Source organism: Scyliorhinus canicula, chromosome 22 (assembly GCF_902713615.1).
Source record: "Scyliorhinus canicula chromosome 22, sScyCan1.1, whole genome shotgun sequence".
Classification (NCBI taxonomy): Eukaryota; Metazoa; Chordata; class Chondrichthyes; order Carcharhiniformes; family Scyliorhinidae; genus Scyliorhinus; species Scyliorhinus canicula.
The window spans coordinates 27744841-27769324 of record NC_052167.1 but is presented as its reverse complement, the minus strand read 5'-3'; the positions used below and the strand labels follow the sequence as shown (position 1 = coordinate 27769324).

Here is a 24484-nt window from a genome sequence, read left to right as displayed (position 1 = left end):
TGTGCTGTATTTCTCTATCTATCTATTTGTCAAGACGCCCCTTAAATGTCACTATCGTCCTTGCTTCCACCACCTCCTCCGGCAGCGAGTTCCAGGCATCCACTACCCTCTGCGTAAAAAACATTCCTCGCACATCTCCTCTTGCCCCTCGCACCTTAAACCTATGCCCCCTAGTAATTGACTCTTCCACCCTGGGAAAAAGCTTCGGGCTATCCACTCTGTCCATGCCCCTTATAATTTTGCAGACTTCTATCAGGTCGCCCCCCCCCCCCCCCCCCCCCCCCCCCCCCCCAAGTCCGTCATGGAGACTGGAGGAAAGTGTCACACTCTCGGGCTGTGGGAGAAGCTATTTAAGAATGAATCCATTCGGGCTTGTGTCCAGTTCTGTGTTGTGTACTTCATTGCACAGTTTGTCCCCTCTCTTATTTCAGCTCCACATATAAATACCAATGTTCCGCTTGTAAATATTTATTTGGGGAAAGAAAAGTCTCCACTTTTCTGTCCTCCTTTCGGGGGTCGGTTCTCCACGAGCAGGCAGATACACTCCCAGGCTAGAGAGAAAGCAGGTACTTGCATTTTGATAGCGACTCTCACATCCACTGGATGGCACAGAGTGCTCCTCAGCCAATGAAATTGCTTTGAAGAGGAGGGAATGTCACTTTGGAGGCAAACGCGCTGTCAATTTGTGCACAGCACAATCCCGGCAATGAGATAAATGGGGACAGTCTACTTTCAATTGCCTTGCCTGAGCCGAGAATTATGTAAGAACTTGCCTGGGATCTTTTAAATTCACCTGCAGATAGAGACACCGGCCTTGTTGTAATGTCACATCCAAAAGATAGAGGGCAGGATTCTCCAGAAGGGCAGGTTAATAGGGTGGTGAAAAAGGCATATGGGACACTTGCCTTTATCAATCGGGACATAGATTACAAAAGCAGGGAGGCCATGTTGGGGTTGTATAGAACTTTGGTGAGGCCACAGCTGGAGCACTGTGTGCAATTCTGGTCACCACATTATAGGGAGGATGTGATTGGACTGGAGGGGGTGCAGAGGAGATTCACCAGGATGTTGCCTGGGATGGAACATTTCAGTTATGGAGAGAGGTTGGATAGGCTTGGGTTGTTTTCGCTGGAGCAGAGAAGACTGAGGGGCGGCCTGATCGAGGTGGACAAGACTATGAGGGGCATGGACAGGGTGGATAGGGAGGAGCTGTTCACCTTAGTTGAAGGGTCAGTTACGAGGGGGCATAATTTCAAGGTGAGGGGGTGGGGGAGGTTTAGGGGGGATTTGAGGAAATGTTTTTTTCCCCAGAGGGTGGTGAGGGTCTGGAACGCGCTGCCTGGGAGGGTGGGAGAGGTGGGTTGCCTCACATCCTTTAAAAAGTACCTGGATGAGCACTTGGCCCACCATAACATTCAAGGCTATGGGCCCAGTGCTGGTGAATGGGGTTAGGCGGGCAGGTCAGGTGTTTTCCATGCGTCAGGGCAGACGCGATGGGCTGAAGGGCCTGTTCTGCACTGTATTAGTCTGAGATCTGTGATCCCCAGCCGTGGGATCCTCGGCGTTGCCCCGTTCTCTGGAGAATTCTCTCTTCCCGCTTTTTGTCAAGGGATTTCCCATTGAAGCCTCCCCATGATGCCGGGAGAACTGGGGGCGTACTGCCGACAGGGAAACGGAATCCCACCGGCTTCGGTTGCAGAGATCAGAGTGTTCCACTGAGCCAAAGCTCATATCCGGCCAACCATATCGGACATAAGAACAATCTCAGCTGGCTGTACCTTTAAAGGAATTCCTCCACCTGTTGGGGGGGGGGGGGGGGGGGGGGTCCCACATACGCAGTTGAACACAGCCACCGGCATCTCAATGAGTCTTCGTTGGCCTTGGTGCCTTGTTCTTATATTCAGGATTAATTAAGCCAAAGATGTTCAACAATGTAAGCAACCTCTCATTAAAACACTGATAAATATGAGACCAGGGGAATAGGGAAATTCATTACCTTTGCCTGAATCGTTAAAGAGAATGTTTCAGGAAATTAGCTACCACCTCTACATTAACTCCTTCCCTGCCAAGGTGCGGTTCCTGTTCGAACCCCCCGGTTCATTTTCTTCTTTACCAAGAGGGGTGTTGATCGGAACGATGTTTAACTTTTAATCAGTTATGGATTGAGAGTTGGGAGTTCGTGGGGGTTTTCCACAGCATCTACGGTTAAGGTCAACACGGGGCTGTTTGTCCAAAAACTATTGTCATATGCAAACTCTGTGTGAAATGGTACTTTAACCCTTTTTGGAATATCGTGAGAGGTTTTGGGGCCCTGTATCTAAGAGAGGATGTGCTGGCCTTGGAAAGGGTCCAGAGGAGGTTCACTCGAATGATCCCTGGAATGAAGAGCTTGTACGAGCAACTTTTGAGGACTCTGGGTCTGTACTCGTTGGAGTTTAGAAGGATGAGGGGGGATCTTATTGAAACTTGCAGGATACTGAGAGGCCTGGATCGAGTGGACGTGGAGAGGATGTTTCCATTTGCAGGAAAAACTAGAACCAGAGGACACCATCTCAGACTAAAGGGGCGATCCTTTAAAACAGAGATGAGGAGGAATCTCTTCAGCCAGAGGGTGGTGAATCTGTGGAACTCTTTGCCGCAGAAGGCCGTGGAGGCCAAATCACTGAGTGTCTTTAAGACAGAGATAGATAAGTTTGTGATTATTATGGGGATCAGGGGTTACGGGGAGAAGGCAGGAGAATGGGGATGGTTCCTTTCCATTGGTGATGTAATATTGACCACAAACTCCATCTAATCTGTGTGAGTTTGGTATAAATGCTTCCCAAACTGGTCTTTGATTGGTTAAGGGCACCAGCTTTTAAAGCTGAACCAGTGAAAATCTTTCTTTTAAGGAAAGGTTTCTAAAACGCGATGGTGGAATGGACAGACACATTTGGCCTCAAAATTCCTTTTGATTTCTCCAACCAGAACTCCCTGATGCTGAGAGTAACTTTCAATGTTTCAATTGTTCTGTGCTTGATTATGTGAGTCTGTTTACTGTTGATGCTCACTGTGGTCGATTGGTGCGGACACAGAAAAAATAAACAAAGTTGTTGGTAAAAGCTGAGAACCTGAGGCAGAGAGCGCGCGACCGTGGAGCCGCATCTAACGAGATCTCGCGAGGCGCCGCGACCTGGATCTCGCCCTCAATGGGCGGGATCCAGATTTGCATATCCAAGGGAGCAGCTCGGCTCACACAAATGTGTCCGTGCCGGAGTCTCGCAAGGTGAGGGTTCGAACCCACGTTGCCTAGGAGATCCCACCGTGGCGTTGTTTAGCTCTGGTTTCCACATATGTGAAGCAGGGTGCCTGTGTGACACTGCCAGGCTTGAACTGGCCACTGCCAGGGTTCCAGGTTGGTAGTGCCCAGGTGCCAGTTTGGTTGTGCGGGGTATTGGGTCTGAGGGTGACCTGCCTTCATGAGGTAGGGCGGTGGAGAAGATACCACCAGTTTGGGAAGCTCCATTTCAAGGGTCTGCCCTGTTTGTTGAATAGAAAATAGAACAATACAGCACAGAACAGGCCCTTCGGCCCACGATGTTGTGCCGAACTTTTGTCCTAGATTAAGAAAAGATTAGTTCACACCCCATCATTCTACCGTAATCCATGTACCTAACCAATAGCCGCTTGAATGTCTCTAATGTTTCTGACTCAACTACTACCACAGGCAGTGCATTCCATGCCCCCACTACTCTCTGGGTAAAGAACCTACCTCTGACATCCCCTCTATATCTTCTACCATTCACCTTAAATTTATGTCCCCTTATAATGGTGTGTTCCACCCAGGGAAAAAGTCTCTGACTGTCTACTCTATCTATCCCCCTGATCATCTTATAAACCTCTATCAAGTCGCCCCTTATCCTTCTCCGTTCTAATGAGAAAAGGCCTAGCACCCTAAGGGGCAGCACGGTAGCATTGTGGTTAGCACAAATGCTTCACAGCTCCAGCGTCCCAGGTTCGGATTCCGGCTTGGGTCACTGTCTGTGCGGAGTCTGTACATCCTCCCTGTGTGTGCTTGGGTTTCCTCCGGGTGCTCCGGTTTCCTCCCACAGTCCAAAGATGTGCTGGTTAGGTGGACTGGCCATGATAAATTGTCCTTAGTGTCCAAAATTGCCCTTAGTGTTGGGTGGGGTTACTGGGTTATGGGGATAGGGTGGAGTTGTTAACCTTGGGTAGGGTGCTCTTTCCAAGAGCCGGTGCAGACGCAATGGGCCGAATGGCCTCCTGCACTGTAAATTCTATGATCATGTAAATTCTATGATGACCCTCAACCTTTCCTCGAAAGACCTACTCTCCATTCCAGGCAACATCCTGGCAAATCTCCTTAGCACCTTTTCCAAAGCTTCCACATCCTTCCTAAAATGAGGCGACCAGAACTGCACACAGTACTCCAAATGTGGCCTGACCAAGGTTTTGTACAGCTGCATCATCACCTCATGGCTCCTAAATTCAATCCCTCTGCTAACCAAGATCTCTTTGCTCCTCCTCATTGCGAAGAACCCTACCGTTAACCCTGTATTCCGCATTCACATTTGTCGTTTCAAAATGGACAACCTCACACTTTTCAGGGTTAAACTCCGTCTGCCACTTCTCCGCCCAGCTCTGCATGCTATCTGTCTCTTTGTTGTTGCTCTGTCCATCGCTGTGGGTGCGTGGGCAGGTCCTAATACTCTGTATGTCAATATTCTGAGCCACTTTCCCGTGTTTGGCCTGTTCCCATTGCTTACGGAGCTGTGATTATCAATGGGTTGACTTTGTGAGGTGCAGTGCTCGAGAAGTTTAGAGCCCAGTGTCACTGATATTAGTTGGGTAAGGATATTAAAGGACACGGATAGAAGCTGGGTAAATATAAGCTACAGATAAGCTCTGACCTCATTAAATGGTGGTGACCTCCTGCCCCCGCTCTACTTGGAGATTGGGTTCGTCCTTAAGGGAGCTGGAATGGTCAATTTGCAGACAGACCACAAGAAATAAATAGAGCAATGTGAGCTTGAGCTGAAAGATCTCAATGTTTATCACTTGAAGTATGAGCTTCCTACAATTGATAGATAGATAGATAGAACAGTACAGCACAGAACAGGCCCTTCGGCCCTCGATGTTGTGCCGAGCAATGATCACCCTACTCAAGTCAACCTATCCACGTAACCCAACAACCTGCAGTTAAAGGCAGAAATCAGAACTATCACAGAGGTTCTCCTTTTCTCATTCTCCCGTTTTGTCACAGGATTGATGGAGAATTGTTCCCAACAGTTTACCCCCAGTAAACCCCGCATGGTGTGTCTGCACCGCCACCTGCTGGTTGGAGGTCGCACCGCCAGCCATCTATGATATTGCTGACAGGCATATGACCACAAGGGAGCATTCAACAGGAAAGTCCGTTGACACGACCGTCTCCGCAGGCAGCAGATGGCCGCCACTGCTTTCAGGGATGATGACTGGTTTGCAGCATTGCGGCGCCAACGTCCATTGCTGCTCGCCCTGGAGGGACCTGTGCCTTCTGCTCAGCGGGCAGTCAGGAAAGGAGGAGAATGCCCAGGGCCCGGCTGTAGGTAACAATCCTGGAAACCAGGAGGAAGCACTAAATTCGCTGTCAGCAATTCCCGCTCATCCACACGTTGCAACCCCAGCCATTGCCCAGGGACCTCAGAGCCCTCTTAGCTCAATGGCTCTCGATGCAATGCCAGTCTGGCGATGGGCCAAGCATGAACAATACGAATAAATCAGCAGAGAGTCAGCAGCATGAGAGAAATGGGGCTGTTGAACCGTGGCTGGGAAGACAGGGTTCATGAATGGATGCTCAGGAGGGCTCTGTGAATCACCAGTTCCCAATCCTGGTATTATATACAAGAAACAAGATGCTAATAATAGTGGTAATAGACTCCTAATGATGACATGCCACACTAGTCAGTCACTCTCATGTGAGTTATAACCAGCTCGATCACTTAATTAAATTACTCGTGTCCAAATAGGGTAGGAACTGTAATGAGCGCGAGCTTCTCCAATGGCTTGCTAAGTAACTGCATTAGCTGTTATGTGACTGTATGGTGCAGGAGTTGTCACAGTCCAATAGCCACTCTGCTGAATCATTCAAGGTGCTCTAGCTTACATGATTCTCAGCTGGGAATGTAAATAAGCAATTGCAGAACTCCCCAAACCGGCGCGGCGAGATTCACGGCTGGCCGCTGGGAGAATCGCCCCTCGCCGTTTGTAACGGGCGAGCAGCGAATCTCCGGCCCGGATGGGCCGAGCGGCCTGACCAACATGGCAGGTGCCCGCCGGCGCCGTTCACACCTGGTCGCTGCCGGCGCGAACAGCGCGGGAACACTGGGGGGGGGGGGCGGCCTGTAGGGTGGGAGAGGGGGATTCTTGCACCGGGGGGGGGGGGGGGGGGGGGGGGGAACATAAGAACATAAGAACTAGGAGCAGGAGTCGGCCATCTGGCCCCTCGAGCCTGCTCCGCCATTCAATGAGATCATGGCTGATCTTTTGTGGACTCAGCTCCACTTTCCGGCCCGAACACCATAACCCTTAATCCCTTTATTCTTCAAAAAACTATCTATTTTTATCTTAAAAATATTTAATGAAGGAGCCTCAACTGCTTCACTGGGCAAGGAATTCCATAGAATCACAACCCTTTGGGTGAAGAAGTTCCTCCTAAACTCAGTCCTAAATCTACTTCCCCTTATTTTGAGGCTATGTCCCCTAGTTCTGCTTTCACCCGCCAGTGGAAACAACCTGCCCGCATCTATCCTATCTATTCCCTTCATAATTTTATATGTTTCTAGAAGATCCCCCCTCATCCTTCTAAATTCCAACGAGTACAGTCCCAGTCTACTCAACCTCTCCTCGTAATCCAACCCCTTCAGCTCTGTGATTAACCTAGTGAATCTCCTCTGCACACCCTCCAGTGCCAGTACGTCCTTTCTCAAGTAAGGAGACCAAAACTGAACACAATACTCCAGGTGTGGCCTCACTAACACCTTATACAATTGCAACATAACCTCCCTAGTCTTAAACTCCATCCCTCTAGCAATGAAGGACAAAATTCCATTTGCCTTCATAATCACCTGTTGCTCCTGTAAACCAACTTTTTGCGACTCATGCACTAGCACACCCAGGTCTCTTTTTAATATTTTATCATTTAAATAATAATCCCTTTTGCTTTTATTCCTACCAAAATGGATAACCTCACATTTGTCAACATTGTATTCCATTTGCCAGACCTTAGCCCATTCGCTTAACCTATCCAAATCCCTCTGCAGACTTCCAGTATCCTCTGCATTTTTTGCTTTACCACTAATCTTACAGTCATCTGCAAACTTGGACACATTGCACTTGGTCCCCAACTCCAAATCATCTATGTAAATTGTGAACAATTGTGGGCCCAACACTGATCCCTGAGGGACACCACTAGCTACTGATTGCCAACCAGAGAAACACCCATTAATCCCCACTCTTTGCTTTCTATTAACTAACCAATTCTCTATCCATGCTACTACTTTACCCTTAATGCCATGCATCTTTATCTTATGCAGCAACCTTTTGTGTGGCACCTTGTCAAAAGCTTTCTGGAAACCCAGATATACCACATCCATCGGCTCCCCGTTATCTACCGCGCTGGTAATGTCCTCAAAAAATTCCACCAAATTAGTTAAGCACGACCTGCTCTTTATGAACTCATGCTGCATCTGCCCAATGGGATAATTTCCATCCAGATGCCTCGCTATTTCTTCCTTGATGATAGATTCCAGCATCTTCCCTACTACCGAAGTTAAGCTAACTGGCCTATAATTACCCGCTCTCTGCCTACCTCCTTTTTTAAACAGCGGTGTCACGTTTGCTCATTTCCAACCCACCGGGACCACCCCAGAGTCTAGTGAATTGTGGTAAATTATCACTAGTGCATTTGCAATTTCCCTAGCTATCTTGGCCAATTTGTTTTTTATTAGTGAAGTAACTATTGGGGATGGGAGTCAGGCTTTTTTCTGATAGGCTAGATACATGTGTTAGAACCGAGAGAAATGCCATCACTTTCTAATGGGCATTGTGGCTGTGCAGAGTGTGAGAATGAACTCAATAACAAATGGTGACAATGTGGGGGTGGGGCACCTGGCAGTGAGCAGTCGTGGGCGGTCATGTGTCGGAATATCCAGTAATATGTTCAGCTTGTGCTGGCCAATTCTATCCTCTTTTCAATCATTAACAAGCTTGTTCTCTGCACTGGGCCCACTGAATCATTCCAGTGTTTTCCGAATGTTTTTGTAGCCTTCCCAGAATCAATACTGCTACTTCCTCCAGCCCCTACACCCCTCGCTATTCCTGTCACCTCCTCCAGCCCCTACAACCCTCCCTATCTCTGTTACCTCATCCAGCCCTTACATCCCTCCATATCTCTGTAACCTTCTCCAGCCCCTACACCTCACCCTATCTCTGTAACCTCCTCCAGCCCCTACAACCCTCCCTATCTCTGTCACCTCTAACGGCGCTGAGGACCCGGGTTCGAATCCCGGCCCTGGGTCACTATCCGTGTGGAGTTTGCACGATCTCCCCGTGTCTGCGTGGGTTTCATCCCCACAACTCAAAGATGTGCAGGTTAGGTGGATTGGCCATGCTAAATTGCCCCTTAATTAGAAACATTATTGGGTACTCTAAATTTATTTGAAAAAAATCTTCCAACCTCTTCCAACCCCTACAGCCCTCCCTATCTCTGTAACCTTTCCAACCCCTACAACCCTCCCTATCTGTAACCTCCTCCCGCCCCAAAAACCCTCCCTACCTGTAACCTCCTCCAGCCCCATCAACCCTCCCTATCTCTCTAACCTTCTACAATCTCTAGACTCCTCCCTATTACTGTAACCTCTTCCAGCCCCTATTACCCACCCTATTTGTGTCACTTCCTCCACCATCGATACCTCTCCCTATCTCTGTAACTTCCTTCAGTCTCTACAACCCTCTGCAATAGAATCCCTGCAGTGCAGAAGGAGGCCATTCAGCCCATCTAGTCTGCACCGGCCATCTGAAAGAGCACCCGAACCGAGCTCCCACCCTATGGGCAGCACGGTAGCATTGTGGTTAGCACAATTGCTTCACAGCTCCAGGGTCCCAGGTTCGATTCACGGCTTGGGTCACTGTCTGTGTGGTCTGCACGTTCTCCCCGTGTGTGTGGGTTTCCTCCGGGTGCTCCGGTTTCCTCCCACAGTCCAAAGATGTGCGGGTTAGGTGGATTGGCCATGCTAAACTGCCTTTAGTGTCCAAAATTGCCCTTAGTGTTGGGTGGGGTTACTGGGTTATGGGGATAAGGTGGAGGTGTTGACCTTGGGTAGGGAGCTCTTTCCAAGAGCTGGTGCAGACTCGATGGGCCGAATGGCCTCCTTCTGCACTATAAATTCTATGATTCTATACCTGCAACCCCGTAACCCCACCTAACCTGCACATCCGGGACACTAATGGGCAATTTATTACAGCCAATCCACCTAATTTGCACATCTTTTGGACAGTGGGAGGAAACCGGAGCCCCCAGTTTGAGGGAGACGCGGACACAGGGAGAAAGTGCTAACTCCACACAGACAGTCACCCAAGGATGGAATTGAACCCTGGTCCCTGGCGCTATGAGGCAGCAGTGCTAACCATGGGGCCATACTGCCGCCTGCATGTTAAGGTTGCAGTGCAATGGAAACTTGCGGTGTTGTTTATTATAGATATCATAGAATTTACAGTGCAGAAGGAGGCCATTCGGCCCATCGAGTCTGCACCGGCTCTTGGAAAGAGCACCCTACCCAAGGTCAACACCTCCCCCTATCCCAATAACCCAGTAACCCCACCCAACACTAAGGGCAATTTTGGACACTAAGGGCAGTTTAGCATGGCCAATCCACCTAACCCGCACATCTTTGGACTGTGGGAGGAAACTGGAGAACCCGGAGGAAACCCACGCACACACGGGAAGGATGTGCAGACTCCACACAGACAGTGACCCAAGCCGGCATCGAACCTGGGACCCTGGAGCTGTGAAGCAATTGTGCTATACACAAGGCTACCGTGCTGCTTAGACATGTTCATCTTTGGGTTTCAGATACACCCTGGAGCAGTGACGGGCAACCTCGGCCTGTGGATTGAAATCGAGCTTGCTCACATTCCGACCCCAAGAAGCAGATGAAATACATTTAATACACACCAAATATTTCAGCATGAGTTATCAAAAATACTGAATCATTTAATAGAACCGTCATCAATTTCAAATGGTAAAAACAAAATAAATATTTACCCTTTGGACACAGAGGGAGCGCACGGCTCCCACAGTCAATGTTGTGAGCAATCAGCTCACTTCACTCACCCTCGCTATACGTGTGAATCACTTCAGTCAAATCAGTGGGGAAAAAACTACGCTGAAGGGAATCAGTAGAATCTGGAAACTCAGTGCGTGGGCAATGGGTAACGCAATGTCGCATGCGCCCACCTGCTCGTGGCCCCCGGGCTGCAGGTTGCCCAACGCTGCCTTTGAATCGCCAACCAGAGTTGGCAGGGGAACAGAGAGTATGGGCGGCACCATAGCACAGTGGTTAGCACTGTTGCTTCATGTGGTAGTATGACTAGGGGTATTACGGTACCTGAGAGTGTGAGCTGCTATTGGTGTAGAAGGCTCGCTGCCCATTGGCCCAAGTGTTGTCCTCTCATTGGTCGGGAGGAAGGTAGCTCCACCTATGAGGCGGAGTATATGAACCCGTGTTTCCCAGCAGCCATCGTCATTTCTATACTCCTGCTGCTGGGCACACTTCTCGTAGATTAAAGCCTTCGATTCGGACAACTCCTTCGTTTCTGTGTTCATTGATCGCGCATCACTTCACAGGACCAGGGACCCGGGTTCGAATCCCGGCTTGGGTCACCGTCTGTGTGGAGTCTGCACGTTCTCCCCGTCTCTGCGTGGGTTTCCTCCGGGTGCTCTGGTTTCCTCCCACAAGTCCCGAAAGACATGCTTGTTAAGTGAATTGGACATTCTGAATTCTCCCTCTGTGTACCCGAACAGGCGCCGGAGTGTGGCGACTAGGGGCTTTTCACAGTAACTTCATTGCAGGGTTAATGTCAGCCTACTTGTGACACTAAAGATTATTATTATTATTAATGTGCTTTGTTTATTCTGCTGGCTCTTGCTTTGTGGAAACAGCCGGCTGAGTAAGTGGAATCTCCGCGTCCTCTGTATGTTTTGGATCCCGAAAATGGAATAAATTCCGTAAGGTACCGTCCCAAGAGAGCTTCCTTGTAACAAAGGATGATAATGTACAGGAAATACTTTGGTTACTTATTGAAAACTAACTTTCGCTCCCATCTCTTTCCCCCCCCCCCCCCCCCCCCCCCCCCCCCCCCCCCAGCCAACAAATAAAAACGTACATTTGTCATAACTGTATACCTATCTGGGAAGTTTCAATAAACCGACTTTCTGATCTTTCGAAAAGCCACAATTGAAGGCTGGAGACTTTTTAAGATCATCAAAGGGATCAACAGGGAAAGGATGCAGGGAAGATGTTTCCACCTGTGGATGAGATCAAAACTGGGATTCGTCATCATTAAATCCAGGACGGGATTCAGGAGAAATGCCTTTGCCTGGAGGGAATGTGGAACTCCCTACCACAGCATTGAAGAACTAAAGGGGATAAACACATGAGGGAGGAAGGAATAGAATAATAAAAATCAAATTCTTTATTAGTGTCGCAACTGGGTTTACATTAACACTGCAGTGAAGTTACTGTGAAAGTCCCCTAGTTGCCACAGTCTGGCGCCTGTTCGGGTACGCGGAGGGAGAATTCAGAATGTCCAATTCACTGAACGAGCTCGTCTTTTGGGACTTGTGGGAGGAAACCGGAGCACCCGGGGGAAACGCACGCAGACATGGGGAGAACGCGCAGACTCCGCACAGACAGTGACCCAAGCCGGGAATCGAACCTGGGTCCTTGCCGCTGTCAATCAAGAGTGCTAACCACTCTGCTACCGTGTTGACGGTGGGGTTGGGGGGGGGGGGGGGGGGGGGGGGACCTGCTGTGGGCCAGATCTCTTTCATGTACTAGGAGATCTAACTGGAAAGTATTGAAAGCATGACATTCTCACCCCGCATTTCCCCTGCCTCATAATGGTTCGGAACGACACAGAGAGATGAGGCTTCTTCACCCCGAGGATAGCAAATTGTCCCATCACTTTGAGCTGACAGCACAAGGCTCCAGGACGACGCGCTCTTTAGTTTTATTTTTGACCAATCGACAAAACACACTTGCGTTTTTTTTTGTGTGTGTTGTCATAACTATTGTCCATTGATCTGTGCTGGCAGCTCTGTTGAATTATTCAGAGCGCTGTCAGGTAGGCCCAGCTTGTTGCCGTGGCGATGTTGTTCCAGAACTGTTTTTCTTTTCAAACTGCTCGGGAATACAAACGAGAACAATCTAGAGAGAGAAACGACAAAACCCGGGCAGATCGGCATTCTGCACGGGAGTCATGAAAGCTGAAATGCCTCCAATCAACGTGTGGGCCCTGGTTACAGCTACAGTCAGAATAAGGAACGCTTTTCAGGTAAACCCTCGCTTTTTTTTAATCTTCAGTGACAGGTTTGTCCCTGATGTTTGAGCTGTGGAGTTCCTCTCCCCGGGTTTTCACCAGCTTAGATTGTCGTGCTGTGTGGGGCAGGCTCAGACCTGGACAACCGCCTCCAGTGATGAACTTGTTGGTCGTGTCTGTATCGGAGCAGACGGGTGGGTCGTCTGAGGAACCCGCACACTCAGCCCAACAGGCAGCACAGTGGCACAGTCATTAGCACTGCTGCCTCACAGTTCTATTCCGGCCTTGGGTGACTGTCTGTGTGGAGTTTGCACGTCTTCCCTGGAGATTTTAATGTTTCTCAGGTTTTGCCAGAATAGAGTTCAAGGCGGTGGGGGGGGGGGGGGGGGGGGGGGGGGGAGCTTTATGCCCAGAACCATCACAGACATGTCATCCGATGGTGACATTGGTGTGAAGTAAGAGTGATGGTTTGTGGTGAATTAACAGGTCAAATCTTGAGTTACTTACATGGGCCAAAAGGATGTGGGATCCGCGCAGGCTTGGAGGGCCGAAGGGCCTGTTCCTGTGCTGTAAAATTTGTCTTTGTTCTTTGATTCTGAGGTTTTTCAAAATCTTTCTCCATGTTTTGATAATCACGGTTGTTTAGGTCGGACACACCCTGCAGATGCATTTACTGAGACACAACACTTCCTTTCCAGGTCTAGCCTCACGCTGGTATCTTAGCGAAGTGTGAATTTCAAAATGATTAAGAATATCACAGTTTAGGGCGGCCCGTCGGCACAGTGGTTAGCACTGCTGCCCCACAGCGCCCAGATCCCAGGTTCGATCCCGGCCCCGGGTCACTGTCCGTGTGGAGTTTGCACATTCACCCCGTGTCTGCGTGGGCTTCACCCCCGCAACCCAAAGATGTGCAGGTTAGGTGGATTGACCAGGCTAAATTGCCCCTTAATTGGAAAAAAATGAATTGGATACTCTAAATTTATAAAAACAAAAGCCACAGTTTGATCCTAGATCCTTGTGTATCCTCCCTCTGTGGGGGTCTCTTGGGTTAAGGGGTCTCTGTGGGGTGGTTCCTTCAGTTGGGGGTCCTGGGATGGGGGTCTCCCTATTCAGGGATTCCCAAGTCGGGGCGGCGCCCTGTTAAGGGGGTCCGTGGGGAGGGAGGTGTCTCTATTAAGGGGGAGTCTCCCTATTAAAGGGGTCCCTGGGGGGAACCTCCTTACTAAGGGGGTCACTGGGTGGGTGGCGGTCTCACAATCAGGGAGTCCTGGGCGAGGGCGGGGTGGGTCGGTCGGGTCACCCTCGCACTTGGGGAAGGGGTGGGCACCCAGGCATTCCGGGAATAAGGGAAGGGCTGATTTACAGTGCGGAGGGGCGGCCAACCAAGGGACCCGGCCCGCTCCAAATGCGTAAAGCTGCAGGGTGAGGGGTAGGAATTGTTTGGGGGTTGGTGAATCAGTTGGGATTCTCCTCTGACGGGAGAATGTAGTCTCCCAAAGGGCTATAACCTGGCCCATTGCCACAGGCGACCCTACCTCGCTGAGAGACAGGTGTGCCCTGTGGCAATCCTGGATGAAGCCGTCCCGGAGGGAAGGCTCCGCGCATTCACCAAAAAAAGAGATTTCAGAAACTCTGTACGTCACGACTCGTGCATCCCAGCCCATGAGATGCTGTCGGAGTGTCAGCAGCAACGTGGCATCCGATTCTGCGCACAGCGCGATCCCACAAACAGCAACGTGATAACGAACCGGTTCATCTATATTTTGGTGATCAAGGGATAAATATCGCAGCCAGTCTACTGGGGGGAAGAACTTCCAAAGAAGCAAATGCAGTACAATGTGGAAACAGACGGGGATCAGAGAAACCGGTTCCGTCTCGTCTTGTGACAATTTTGAGCTGGTTTGTTGGAACGCCGCCAACTGAGCCGTAACGGAGACGCTCTGGAATAACGGAAAGGTGGAGGTGGCGGGGTGTTTTGTTTTTTCCGGCTGAAGGCAGCCAGACTGTGAGACTGGCCGTCTGCCGTTTGAGCGGGTCAGCAGTCTGGGATCCAGCGTCAGTCAGCGAGCAGACGCCAGGGCGGCGCAGTCAGATTGTGGGGAGGATTCACCGGGTGCTGGTGGGTGGGAACAGTGCTGCACCTTCTGCAGTGTGAGCAATGCTGGAAAAGGCACTTCATCCTGCGCCTCTCTCCTGCTGCCGACTTTCCAACGGCCTCGGAAATCAGGCAGAAAGATAAAAGCTGCATTACAATGAAAGCACGAGTTTAAGAACCTATCCGCCTCTCAGTGAGGCCCTTCTGCTGTTATCACCAGTTTCCAGATATGTTGCGGTCGTGTAGTCCGTATTTCAATTTTTAATTCTCCCCCCCCCCCCCCAACAACTGCTTCCTCCCCATTGTAGGGCAGCACGGTAGCATGGTGGTTTGCATAAATGCTTCACAGCTCCAGGGTCCCAGGTTCGGTTCCCGGCTGGGTCACTGTCTGTGCGGAGTCTGCACGTCCTCCCCGTGTGTGCGTGGGTTTCCTCCGGGTGCTCCGGTTTCCTCCCACAGTCCAAAGATGTGCGGGTTAGGTGGATTGGCCATGATAAATTGCCCGTAGTGTCCTAAAAAGTAAGGTTAAGAGGGGGGAGGGGGGGGGGGGGGTTTGGGTTACGGGTATAGGGTGGATACGTGGGTTTCAGTAGGGTGATCATTGCTCGGCACAACATCGAGGGCCGAAGGGCCTGTTCTGTGCTGTACTGTTCTATGTTCTAAGAGTAGGTGGAGGGAGAGAGGGAGGGCGAAGGAGAGAGGGAGGAGGGAGGAGGGAGAGAGGGAGGAGGAAGAAGAGAAAGTGGAGGAAGAGAGGAAGGAGAGAGGGAGAGAGGGAGGAGGGAGAGTGGGAGGAGGAAGAAGAGAAAGTGGAGGAAGAGAGGTAGGAGGAAGGAGAGAGAGTGGAGGAAGAACAGCAGGCGCAAGGAGAGAGGGAGGAGGGAGGAGAGAGAGTGGCGGAAGAGAGGGAGGGCGAAGAAGAGCGGGTGCAGGGAGAAAGGGAGGAGGATTAAAGAGTGAGGAAGGAGGGAGGAGGGGAGGGAGTGAGAGAGGAGAATGGAGGAGTGAGGGTGGAGGAAGGGGGGAATGGCAGTAGTGAGAGATAAGGATGTTGGAGAGATGAAATGGTCGCCTATGATAAAAAAATATGGATAGCGGAAGAGATGGGACGCACATGAGTTCAGTCACTTGGCGACATTGAAGGTGTCTGTGCCATGGACAGGTGTCAACTGATGAACAGGGAAAGAGATGATGTGCAATTGGATAATCAGACCTTAGGGAGGAAATGGGGGCTGGAGGTGGGGTGAAAGTTCAACGTCCTAGTTGATGATTGTGAACTAAATCGATTCTGTTTCCCCCGCAGAGTATACTGACAACCTGTGAATGATGAAAAAAGGACTTTTCTCCTCATGAAAACCCAGCTTCTTTCAAAAAGGTACAATGTTAAGATCCAGATTTTTCAAAAAGTGCACCCGTGTTGCAGATACTGAGGCAGTTATGTTGTTTTCCACGAATTGAATGCAGAATTTTAAAGGATTATTTTATGAATGTGGTTAAGGATGGTTTGGAGGGAACAAAACTTTGTAATATTTAAAAAAAACAGACTTTGAGTACGATCAAACAGCGTTCAACAAACTGTTTATATTTGTTCAAGAGACTGAAACATGGGGAGAGTTGATCAGTCTCTTAAATACCGGTCAGTTTTGCTATTCATAGACCCATAATATTATCCAGTTCCACAGACACTAACCCATAATATAATACAGTCCCTCAGACTCTGACCCATAATATTATAGTTCCTCAAACACTGACCCATAATATTATACAGTTCCTCAGACACTGATCCATAATAAGACCATAAGACATAGGAGCAGAATTAGGCCACTCGGCCCATCGAGTCTGCTCCGCCATTTAATCATGGCTGATATTTTTCTCATCCCCATTCTCCTGCCTTCTCCCCATAACCCCCGATCCTCTTATTAATCAAGAACCTATCTATCTCTGTCTTAAAGACACTCAGTGAATTGGCCTCCACGGCCTTCTGCGGTAAATAGTTCCACAGATTCACCACCCTCTGGCTGAAGAAATCCCTCCTCATTTCTGCTTTAAGGGATCGTCCCTTTAGTCTGAGATGGTGTCCACTATTATAAGTCCCTCAGACACTGACCCATAATATTATACAGTTCCGCAAGACATATATTATACAGTTCCTCAGACACTGATTTATAATATTATACAGTCCCTGAGCCACTAACCCATAATATTATAGAGTTCTATAGTAATTGACCCAGACACTAATGTCAAACAAGCCTCTGATGGACCATTTTGGTGCTTTTTCCCACAATTAGCCAGTGTGTTCCCTGATAATATTGGCTGTTGAAACCTTTTAAAATTTATCTATTTACTTTTCTTAACAATAGATGTTGTGTTCAGATCTAAAGGTATCTGAAAATCAGCTTGATAATTCTTGGTGAACATTCTGGTGCAGGTCGAGGGAGAGGCAAGCAGAACCCTCCACAGAGTACGAGAAAGAAATTCTGCAATGATGCCATTATACAGTGACTGCATTGTTCAAGTATTTGGGTTTCGCAGCCGCGCAGTGAATACTGTTAGATTTCAGCGGCATCCTGGTACTACCCCTCACTTTGCCCCGCAGACGTAGATGTGTAAAGTAATGAAGTTAGCCGGTTGCTCAGTTCTTGCTTTTCGAAGCACACAGTTACACTTTCTGAGTCAGCAATGCTGCGGATTGCACTGATGATACAGCTGCATGTTTGGATAAGAGCTACTGTTTACAATCCTCGTGACTGGGCTGGCACAGATTTGGAGGTTCATGTGATTGTGCAGGATGTTATGTGCTGATCTCATAGGTTAGTGAGGAATGCAGGGCTGTGCGCAAATTTGTATCTTGTTACACTCCCGCAGTCAAAGGAACCCGTCCTCCCAAATGGACTCAGATGCTGAGAGCAGTTCATCCTCTGCGAATCACTGGAATATTTAAGGGCCATGATCAAAGTTGAGCAGCACGGTAGCACAGTGGTTAGCACAATTGCTTCACAGCTCCAGGACCCCAGGTTCGATTCCCGGCTTGGGTCACTGTCTGTGCGGAGTCTGCACGTCCTCCCCGTGTGTACGTGGGTTTCCTCCGGGTGCTCCGGTTTCCTCCTACAGTCCAAAGATGTGCGGGTTAGGTGGATTGGCCGTGATAAATTGCCCTTAGTGTCCAAAATTGCCCTTAGTGTTGGGTGGGGTTAGCGGGTTATGGGGATAGGGTGGAGGTGGGTAGGGTGCTCTTTCCAAGAGCTGGTGCAGACTCAATGGGCCGAATGGCCTCCTTCTGCACTGTAAATTCTATGAAACGTTGGGGCCTGGTGTGCTTCAGAAAAAGACAATCAAAGAACTTTCATTTATGTACAGGGTTGGGGTTGCTTGTCACGGTGACAGGGTCAAACAGTGGTTAGCACTGCCGCCTCACAGCGCCAGGAGCCCGGGTTCATTTCCGACCTTGTGTGATTGTCTGACTGTGCGGAGTCTGCACCTTCTCCCCGTGTCTGCGTGGGTTTCCTCCGGGTGCTCCGGTTTCCTCCCACAGTCCAAAAATGTGCAGGTTAGATAGATTGGCCATGCTAAATTGCCCCTTAGTGTCCAAGATGCGTAGGTTAGGTGGGGTTACGTAGATAAGGTGGGGGAATGGACCTACTTGGGGTGCTCATTCAGAGAATCAGTGCAGACTCGATGGCCTGAATGGCCTCCTTCTGCATTGTAGGAACCCTATGATTCTCTGTCGCCTCTTTCTTATCCGCAGGGTATTCCAAAATACTTCTTAACCAATAAAATACTCTGGAAGTGCCATCACTGTTAAGCGGGCATATGGATGGAAAGGGCATCAGGATAATAAGGAGCCTTTTAAAATATTAATGGCAAGAGGTGTGAATAGACATTGGTCACTTGATCGTACAGAAGATGAATATTTTGGGAAAGAGAGACATGCTGCTGAAGTTTTTCTTCTTACACTCATCGGGACAAATGCGAGAATATCAAACTTCAAACAGTCATGGAAATTCATACAACAGGAGAAAAGAGGACTGAGTGGTTCATAAGTGGATTCTGGTTGGCCGAGGTGTTGCTATGGAGAAAGCAAAGGGGCGCGATAGGCCCCCCAAGTTCTGGATAATTCAAAGAAAGGTGCAAAAAGCCCCTTGGCTTATTTATACTTGCAAGAAGCAACTTGCATTCATATGGATGAGGAATTGAACAAACAAATGTGATATAAAATAGGATTATTAGTTAGAATAATGTAGACGTGAGCCAGTCTGATAGTAGTGAGCTCACAGTCAAAGGACAAAGGGATTCAGCAAAGCATGGCTAGGAGGGGAGGGGAAGGGAGTCTCGTGCAGGGTGGTGAAAAGGATACATATAGAATTTACAGTGCAGAAGGAGGCCATTCGGCCCATCGAGTCTCCACCGGCTCTTGGAAAGAGCATCCTACCCAAGGTCAACACCTCCATCCTATCCCCATAACCCAGCAACCCCACCCAACACTAAGGGCAATTTTGGACACTAAGGGCAATTTAGCATGGTCAATCCACCTAACCTGGGTAACAAGAGGCCCAGGGTTGAAGAATGCGAAGTGAGCCAATCAGGATATATGGCCAGGTCAGGAGGTGTATAGGATGACCTATGGGAATCTTGTATGGGAAACTTGATGCCATTTGAATGATATGTGCAGAGTTCTCTTTGTCTCCGATTTCACTCAGTTCTGGAGCTTCAGGAGACTGTATGTGTTCTGAATCTCTATAGAGCGGGTCAGCCTTGCAAGTTGTTTAAAAATAAATAATACTATACCTACAAATCCCTCTCGAGTTTATTGAGGCCAGACTGACGGGTAAAGAACTTGATTTGTCATGGAAGGACGTGTTCAATGCAAACAAAAGGAATATGCTCAAGCCCCGACTTCCCCAGTTGAATGACACAATTAATCATGGCAGTTGCTTCATTGCACTCTTCAACTGAATATTGTGTGGCCTCTATATTCGTTCACAATCTGTCTCCAGTTGGTGGTTGTTGGAGATGTCACGCCCACGAGCTTCATGAATACATGTACTCCTTTGCAGGGAGTGTTCCAAATCCGATCAGTCATCTCTTTTGATCAGCTCTGTGAGGTTGTTTGATCTCGCCAGCAAAGATCTTCCTGGCTCCTGCTGTGCGTTTTTCCACCCAAACATTTTCAACACTCTTAAGCCGCCCAGAAATTGAGACTTGACATTGAGTTGTCACGTTGGCTTTGGGGAGGGATATATTTTTTCCGCTTGTTCTCATTGCTGAGGAGGTACCAGTTGATTTGGTGGATTTTGACGGATTAGGGGTCCTTGGCAACTTGCTCCTGCAGGTTTAAAAAGTCAAAGAGACCGAAGAATGACAAAGCATCGTTGACAAAATATAGAAAGAAACACTGACAAAGAAACAAGAGTTGTATATGGCTCATGGGAGGGAGGATGAATTGGCAGAAGATCATAAGATGTAGGAGCAGAATTAGGTCATTTGGCCCATTGAGTATAATAACCCTCAGCTCCACCTTCCCGCCTTGTCCCCATAACCCTCGATTCCCTCACTGATTAAAAATCTGTCCATCTCAACCTTAACGACCTGGCCTTTACAGCTCTCTGCGGTAAAGAATTCCACAGATTCACTCCCCTCTGAGAGAAGAAATTCCTCCTCATCTCTGTCTTAAATGGGCGACTCCCTTACTCTGAGATGATGCCCTCTGGTCCTAGACTCTCCCACAAGGGGAAACAACCTCTCAGCATTGACCCTGTCAAACCCCCTGAGAATCCGATATGTCTCAATAAGGTCGCCTCTCATTCTGCTAAACTCCAATGAGCACAGGCCCAACCTACTCAACCTCTCACCATCTAAGATAAGTAAGAAGTCTTACAACACCAGGTTAAAGTCCAACAGGTTTGTTTCAAACACTAGCTTTCGGAGCGCTGCTCCTTCCTCAGGCGAAGGAAGGATTGGATTCCTCACCTGAGGTGAAACACACCTGTTGGACTTTAACCTGGTGTTGTAAGACTTCTTACTGTGCTCACCCCAGTCCAACGCCGGCATCTCCACATCACATCTAAGATAAGAGGTAGAATGAGAACCTCGCGCAGCCTTGCTATTTTTGCGTCTCGGGAGCTTTTTGTTGGTAAATTTGGGAGATTATTTTCCGGGTGTCGGAGGGATCTTTTATGTAGAATCCTGTGTGACTCACTCATTAAATCTGGCATGTCCATCAGAACTGCAGGAAGGTTACAGAGTAACCTTACAGAGCAACCTACAGAGTAGTCGGGCAGCACGGTAGCACAGGTGGATAGCACTGTGGCTTCACAGCACCAGAATCCCAGGTTCGATTCCCCGCTGGGGCACTTTCTGTGCAGAGTCTGCACGTCCTCCCTGTGTCTGCGTGGGTTTCCTCCGGGTGCTCCGGTTTCCTCCCCCAGTCCAAAGACGTGCAGGTTAGGTGGATTGGCCATGCTGAATTGCCCATAGTATCCAAAAAGGCGAGGAGGGGATATTGGGTTACGGGGATAGGGTGGAAGTGAGGGCTTAAGTGGGTCGGTGCAGACTCGATGGGCCAAATGGCCTCCTTCTGCACTGTATGATCTATGTTCTAAAGAGCTCGGCTGTTTCTCAAGTAGCCTTTGTTTTTGAACTTTGGCTTCATCCTTGAAGTAACTGAAACTCAAGCTGCTTCATCACCCCATATTGACATCAAGCAGTGTTGGATCAGGAAATGGGATGAGGTACAAAACAAACCTCTCTCACACATAGAAACATACGTAGAAAATAGAAGCAGGAACCGGTTAACGATGGGCACATGTTCTGGTTCTACGTGATCGGTGGGCCCCGATCTCCGGATCTTCCCGCGCCTCCCCAAGGGCCCTGGAGGCCGCCAGCGGTGCCAGGTCCCGCTGGTAACTACCTGTCGTAACATATGCCGGCGGGACCGGCCGAAAACGGGCAGCCACTCGGCCCATCGCGGGCCGGAGAATCGCCCCCCCCCCCCCCCCCCCCCCCCCGGTTCCCTCTCCCGCCAAAGCCCCGGCGCCGGGGAATTCGGCAGCCGGCGGGTCGGGATTCACGCCACACCCCATTCGTGGGGGGTGGTGGGGGGGGGGGGGGCGGAGAATCCCGCCCCCTGTCCCTTAGGGGCCACATTTGGGGTGTCAGACCTGCCGGAGCTGCAGATGGGGCGGGGTGCAGGGGCCGATGTCCTGGCCTTCGCCTCGCTGATTGTTCGGAGGCGAGTGCTGATGGGGCGGAGGTCAGCTTCTCCACCCAGTGCCTCAGTGTGGCCGCGGATCTGATGGAGTTTCTGTACCTCGAGAAAGCTGGGGTGGGGGGGGGCGGGTGGGGGCGGGGGCGGGGGGGGGCGGGGGGGGGGGGGGTTGCTGGGGGTAGAAGGGGAGGGAGTAGGAGGGTTAATTCTTTCATTTTTTTTCTATGGGGGGGTTGTTTTGGTGTTATGTATAAAATCGAAAAAATTTACGAACATTACTTTTTTTAAAAATGGCAGTACCTCTGACCGTGCTGTGCTCCCTCAGTATTGCAGTGGAGCGGTGATTCACTATCAATTACGAGAAGACGAGAGTAGGATGTAATCGAGGCTTTATTGCACTGAGATGTGTGGCCTCCTACAGCAGCTGACAAAATGGCTGCTGTACGGGGAGCACACATATTTATACTCCGCCTACTGGGTGGAGCCAGCAGGCAGGGATCTACCCCTTACCTGTAGTACAGGGGCCTTACTGTAAAACACATGTACATATACAGCCCTATACATCAGTGGTGACTACCACATTCACCCCCTGTTAAAAATGAGTCTAGCGGGCCTGGTGGAGAACTATATACAGAAAGTTGTGTTTAAAATCACAGATAATATTACAAATTCAGGTGGTCTGGTGCCTTGATCTGCCGTTGAGAGTGCCGCAGTGCTGGAGGCGACTCAGGCGGTGGCTTGGTCCTCGGTGACTCTCTAGAGCATGTCGAAATCCTCTTCATCCCCGTGTGTGAGCAAGGGGAGGACGGATTGTCCTGGAGCGGGGGCTGGGGTGGGGTGCGCCGGGGGAAGGGAGGGTGGCGCCTGGGCAGAGTGGGGGGTGTGTGTGGAACAAGCTGGTGCCAGGACCCTGAGTGAGATTGTGCCTTGGCGCCCGTCAGCTAAGCGTGCTGCGGGTTGGCGTGGAGTAGCTGTACCCTCTCAACCAACGGGTCCGACTTGTGGAGTCGCACGTGTCTACGGAGGAGAACGTGTCCTGGAGCTTCCAGCCATGTTGGGAGTGAAACCCCGGAGATGGACTTCCTAGGGAAGGCAAAGAGACGTTCATGGGGGGTTTCGTTAGTCGCAGTGCACAGGAGCGACCGAATGGAGTGAAGTGCGTCGGGGAGGACCTCTTGCCAGCGGGAGGCCGGGAGTTTTCTGGACCGTAGGGTCAGCTGGACGGCCCTCCAGACCGTCCCATTCTCCCGCCCCACCTGCCCGTTTCCCCTGGGGTTGTACCTGGTCATCCTGCTCGAGGCAATACCCCTGCTGAGCAGGAACTGGAGCAGCTCTTCGCTCATGAATGAGGATCCCCGGTCGCTGTGGATGTAGGCGGGGAAGGCCGAACCCCAGAGCGAAGATGGTGTGAGGCTTTGGTGACGGTGGCAGACGTCATGTCGGGGCATGGGACGGCAAAGGGGAATCAGGAATATTCATAGATCACACTGAGGAAGTACGTGTTTCGGTCGGTGGAGGGGAGGGGCCCTTTGAAGTCCACGCTGAGGCGTTCAAAGGGGCGGGACGCTTTCACCAGGCGTGCACGGTCTGGCCGGTAGAAGTGCGGTTTACACTCCGCGCAGACCTGGCAGTCTCTGGTGATCATCCTGACTTCCTCGATGGAGTAGGGCAGGTTGCAGGACTTGGTGAAATGGTAAAAACGGGTGACCCCTGGGTGACAGAGATTCCGGAGGGTCCGGAGTCGGTCCACTTGTGCGCTGGCACATGTACCTCGGGATAGGGTATCGGGGGCTCGTTGAGCTCACCGGGGCGATACAAAATCTCATAGTTGTAGGTGGAGAGCTCAATCTTCCACCTCAAGATTTTTTCATTTTTGATCTTGCCCCGCTGTGTGTTGTTAAACATGAAGGCAACCGACCGTTGATCAGTGAGGAGAGTGAATCTCCTGCCAGCCAGGTAATGCCTCCAATGCCGCACAGCTTCAATGATGGCTCGGGCCTCCTTTTCGACGGAGGAGTGCCGAGTTTCGGAGGCATGGAGGGTGCGAGAAAAGAATGCCACGGGCCTGCCTGCCTGGTTGAGGGTGGCGGCCAGAGCGACGTCTGATGCATCGCTCTCGAATTGGAAGGCCAGTGTCTCGTCGACCGCGTGCATCGCGGCCTTGGCGATGTCGGCCTTGATACGGTTGAAGGCCTGGTGAGCCTCGGCCGTCAGGGGAAAAACAGTGGATTGAATAAGTGGGCGGGCCTTGTCCGCGTAGTTTGGGACCCACTGGGCGTAGTACGAAAAGAGCCCCAGGCATCGTTTGAGGGCCTTGGGGCAGTGGGGGAGGGGAAGTTCCATGAGGAGGCGCATGAGATCGGGGTCAGGCCCCAGAACTCCGTTCTGGACCGCATAGCCGAGGATGGCTAAGCGGTTCGTGCTGAACACGCACTTCTCCTTGTTATCCGTGAGGTTGAGGAGAGTGGCAGTGTGGAGAAATTTGGAAAGGTTGGCGTATGGTCCTGCTGGTCGTGGCCACAGATGGTGACATTGTCCGGGTAGGGAAAGTAGCCCGCAGTCCGTACCGATCAACCATTCGGTCCATCTCCCTTGGAAGAACGAGA

At 50.3% G+C, this 24484-nt stretch overlaps 1 protein-coding gene across 2 annotated transcripts in view; it reads left to right on the top strand.

Moving 5' to 3' along the window:
* The window catches only part of LOC119956190 (sorbin and SH3 domain-containing protein 1-like), a 266252-nt gene that overhangs the window by 91043 nt on the left and 150725 nt on the right, over nt 1–24484 (top strand). The window contains exons 1-2 of one of the 2 annotated variants that reach the window (XM_038783180.1): nt 12292–12594; nt 15978–16049. In XM_038783180.1, coding sequence (XP_038639108.1) covers nt 16024–16049 — 26 coding nt within the window. In that variant the 5' untranslated portion in view covers nt 12292–12594; nt 15978–16023. Of the gene's footprint in view, nt 1–12291; nt 12595–15977; nt 16050–24484 lie in introns of those variants that run through there. The other variant, XM_038783181.1, reaches the window with a different exon arrangement.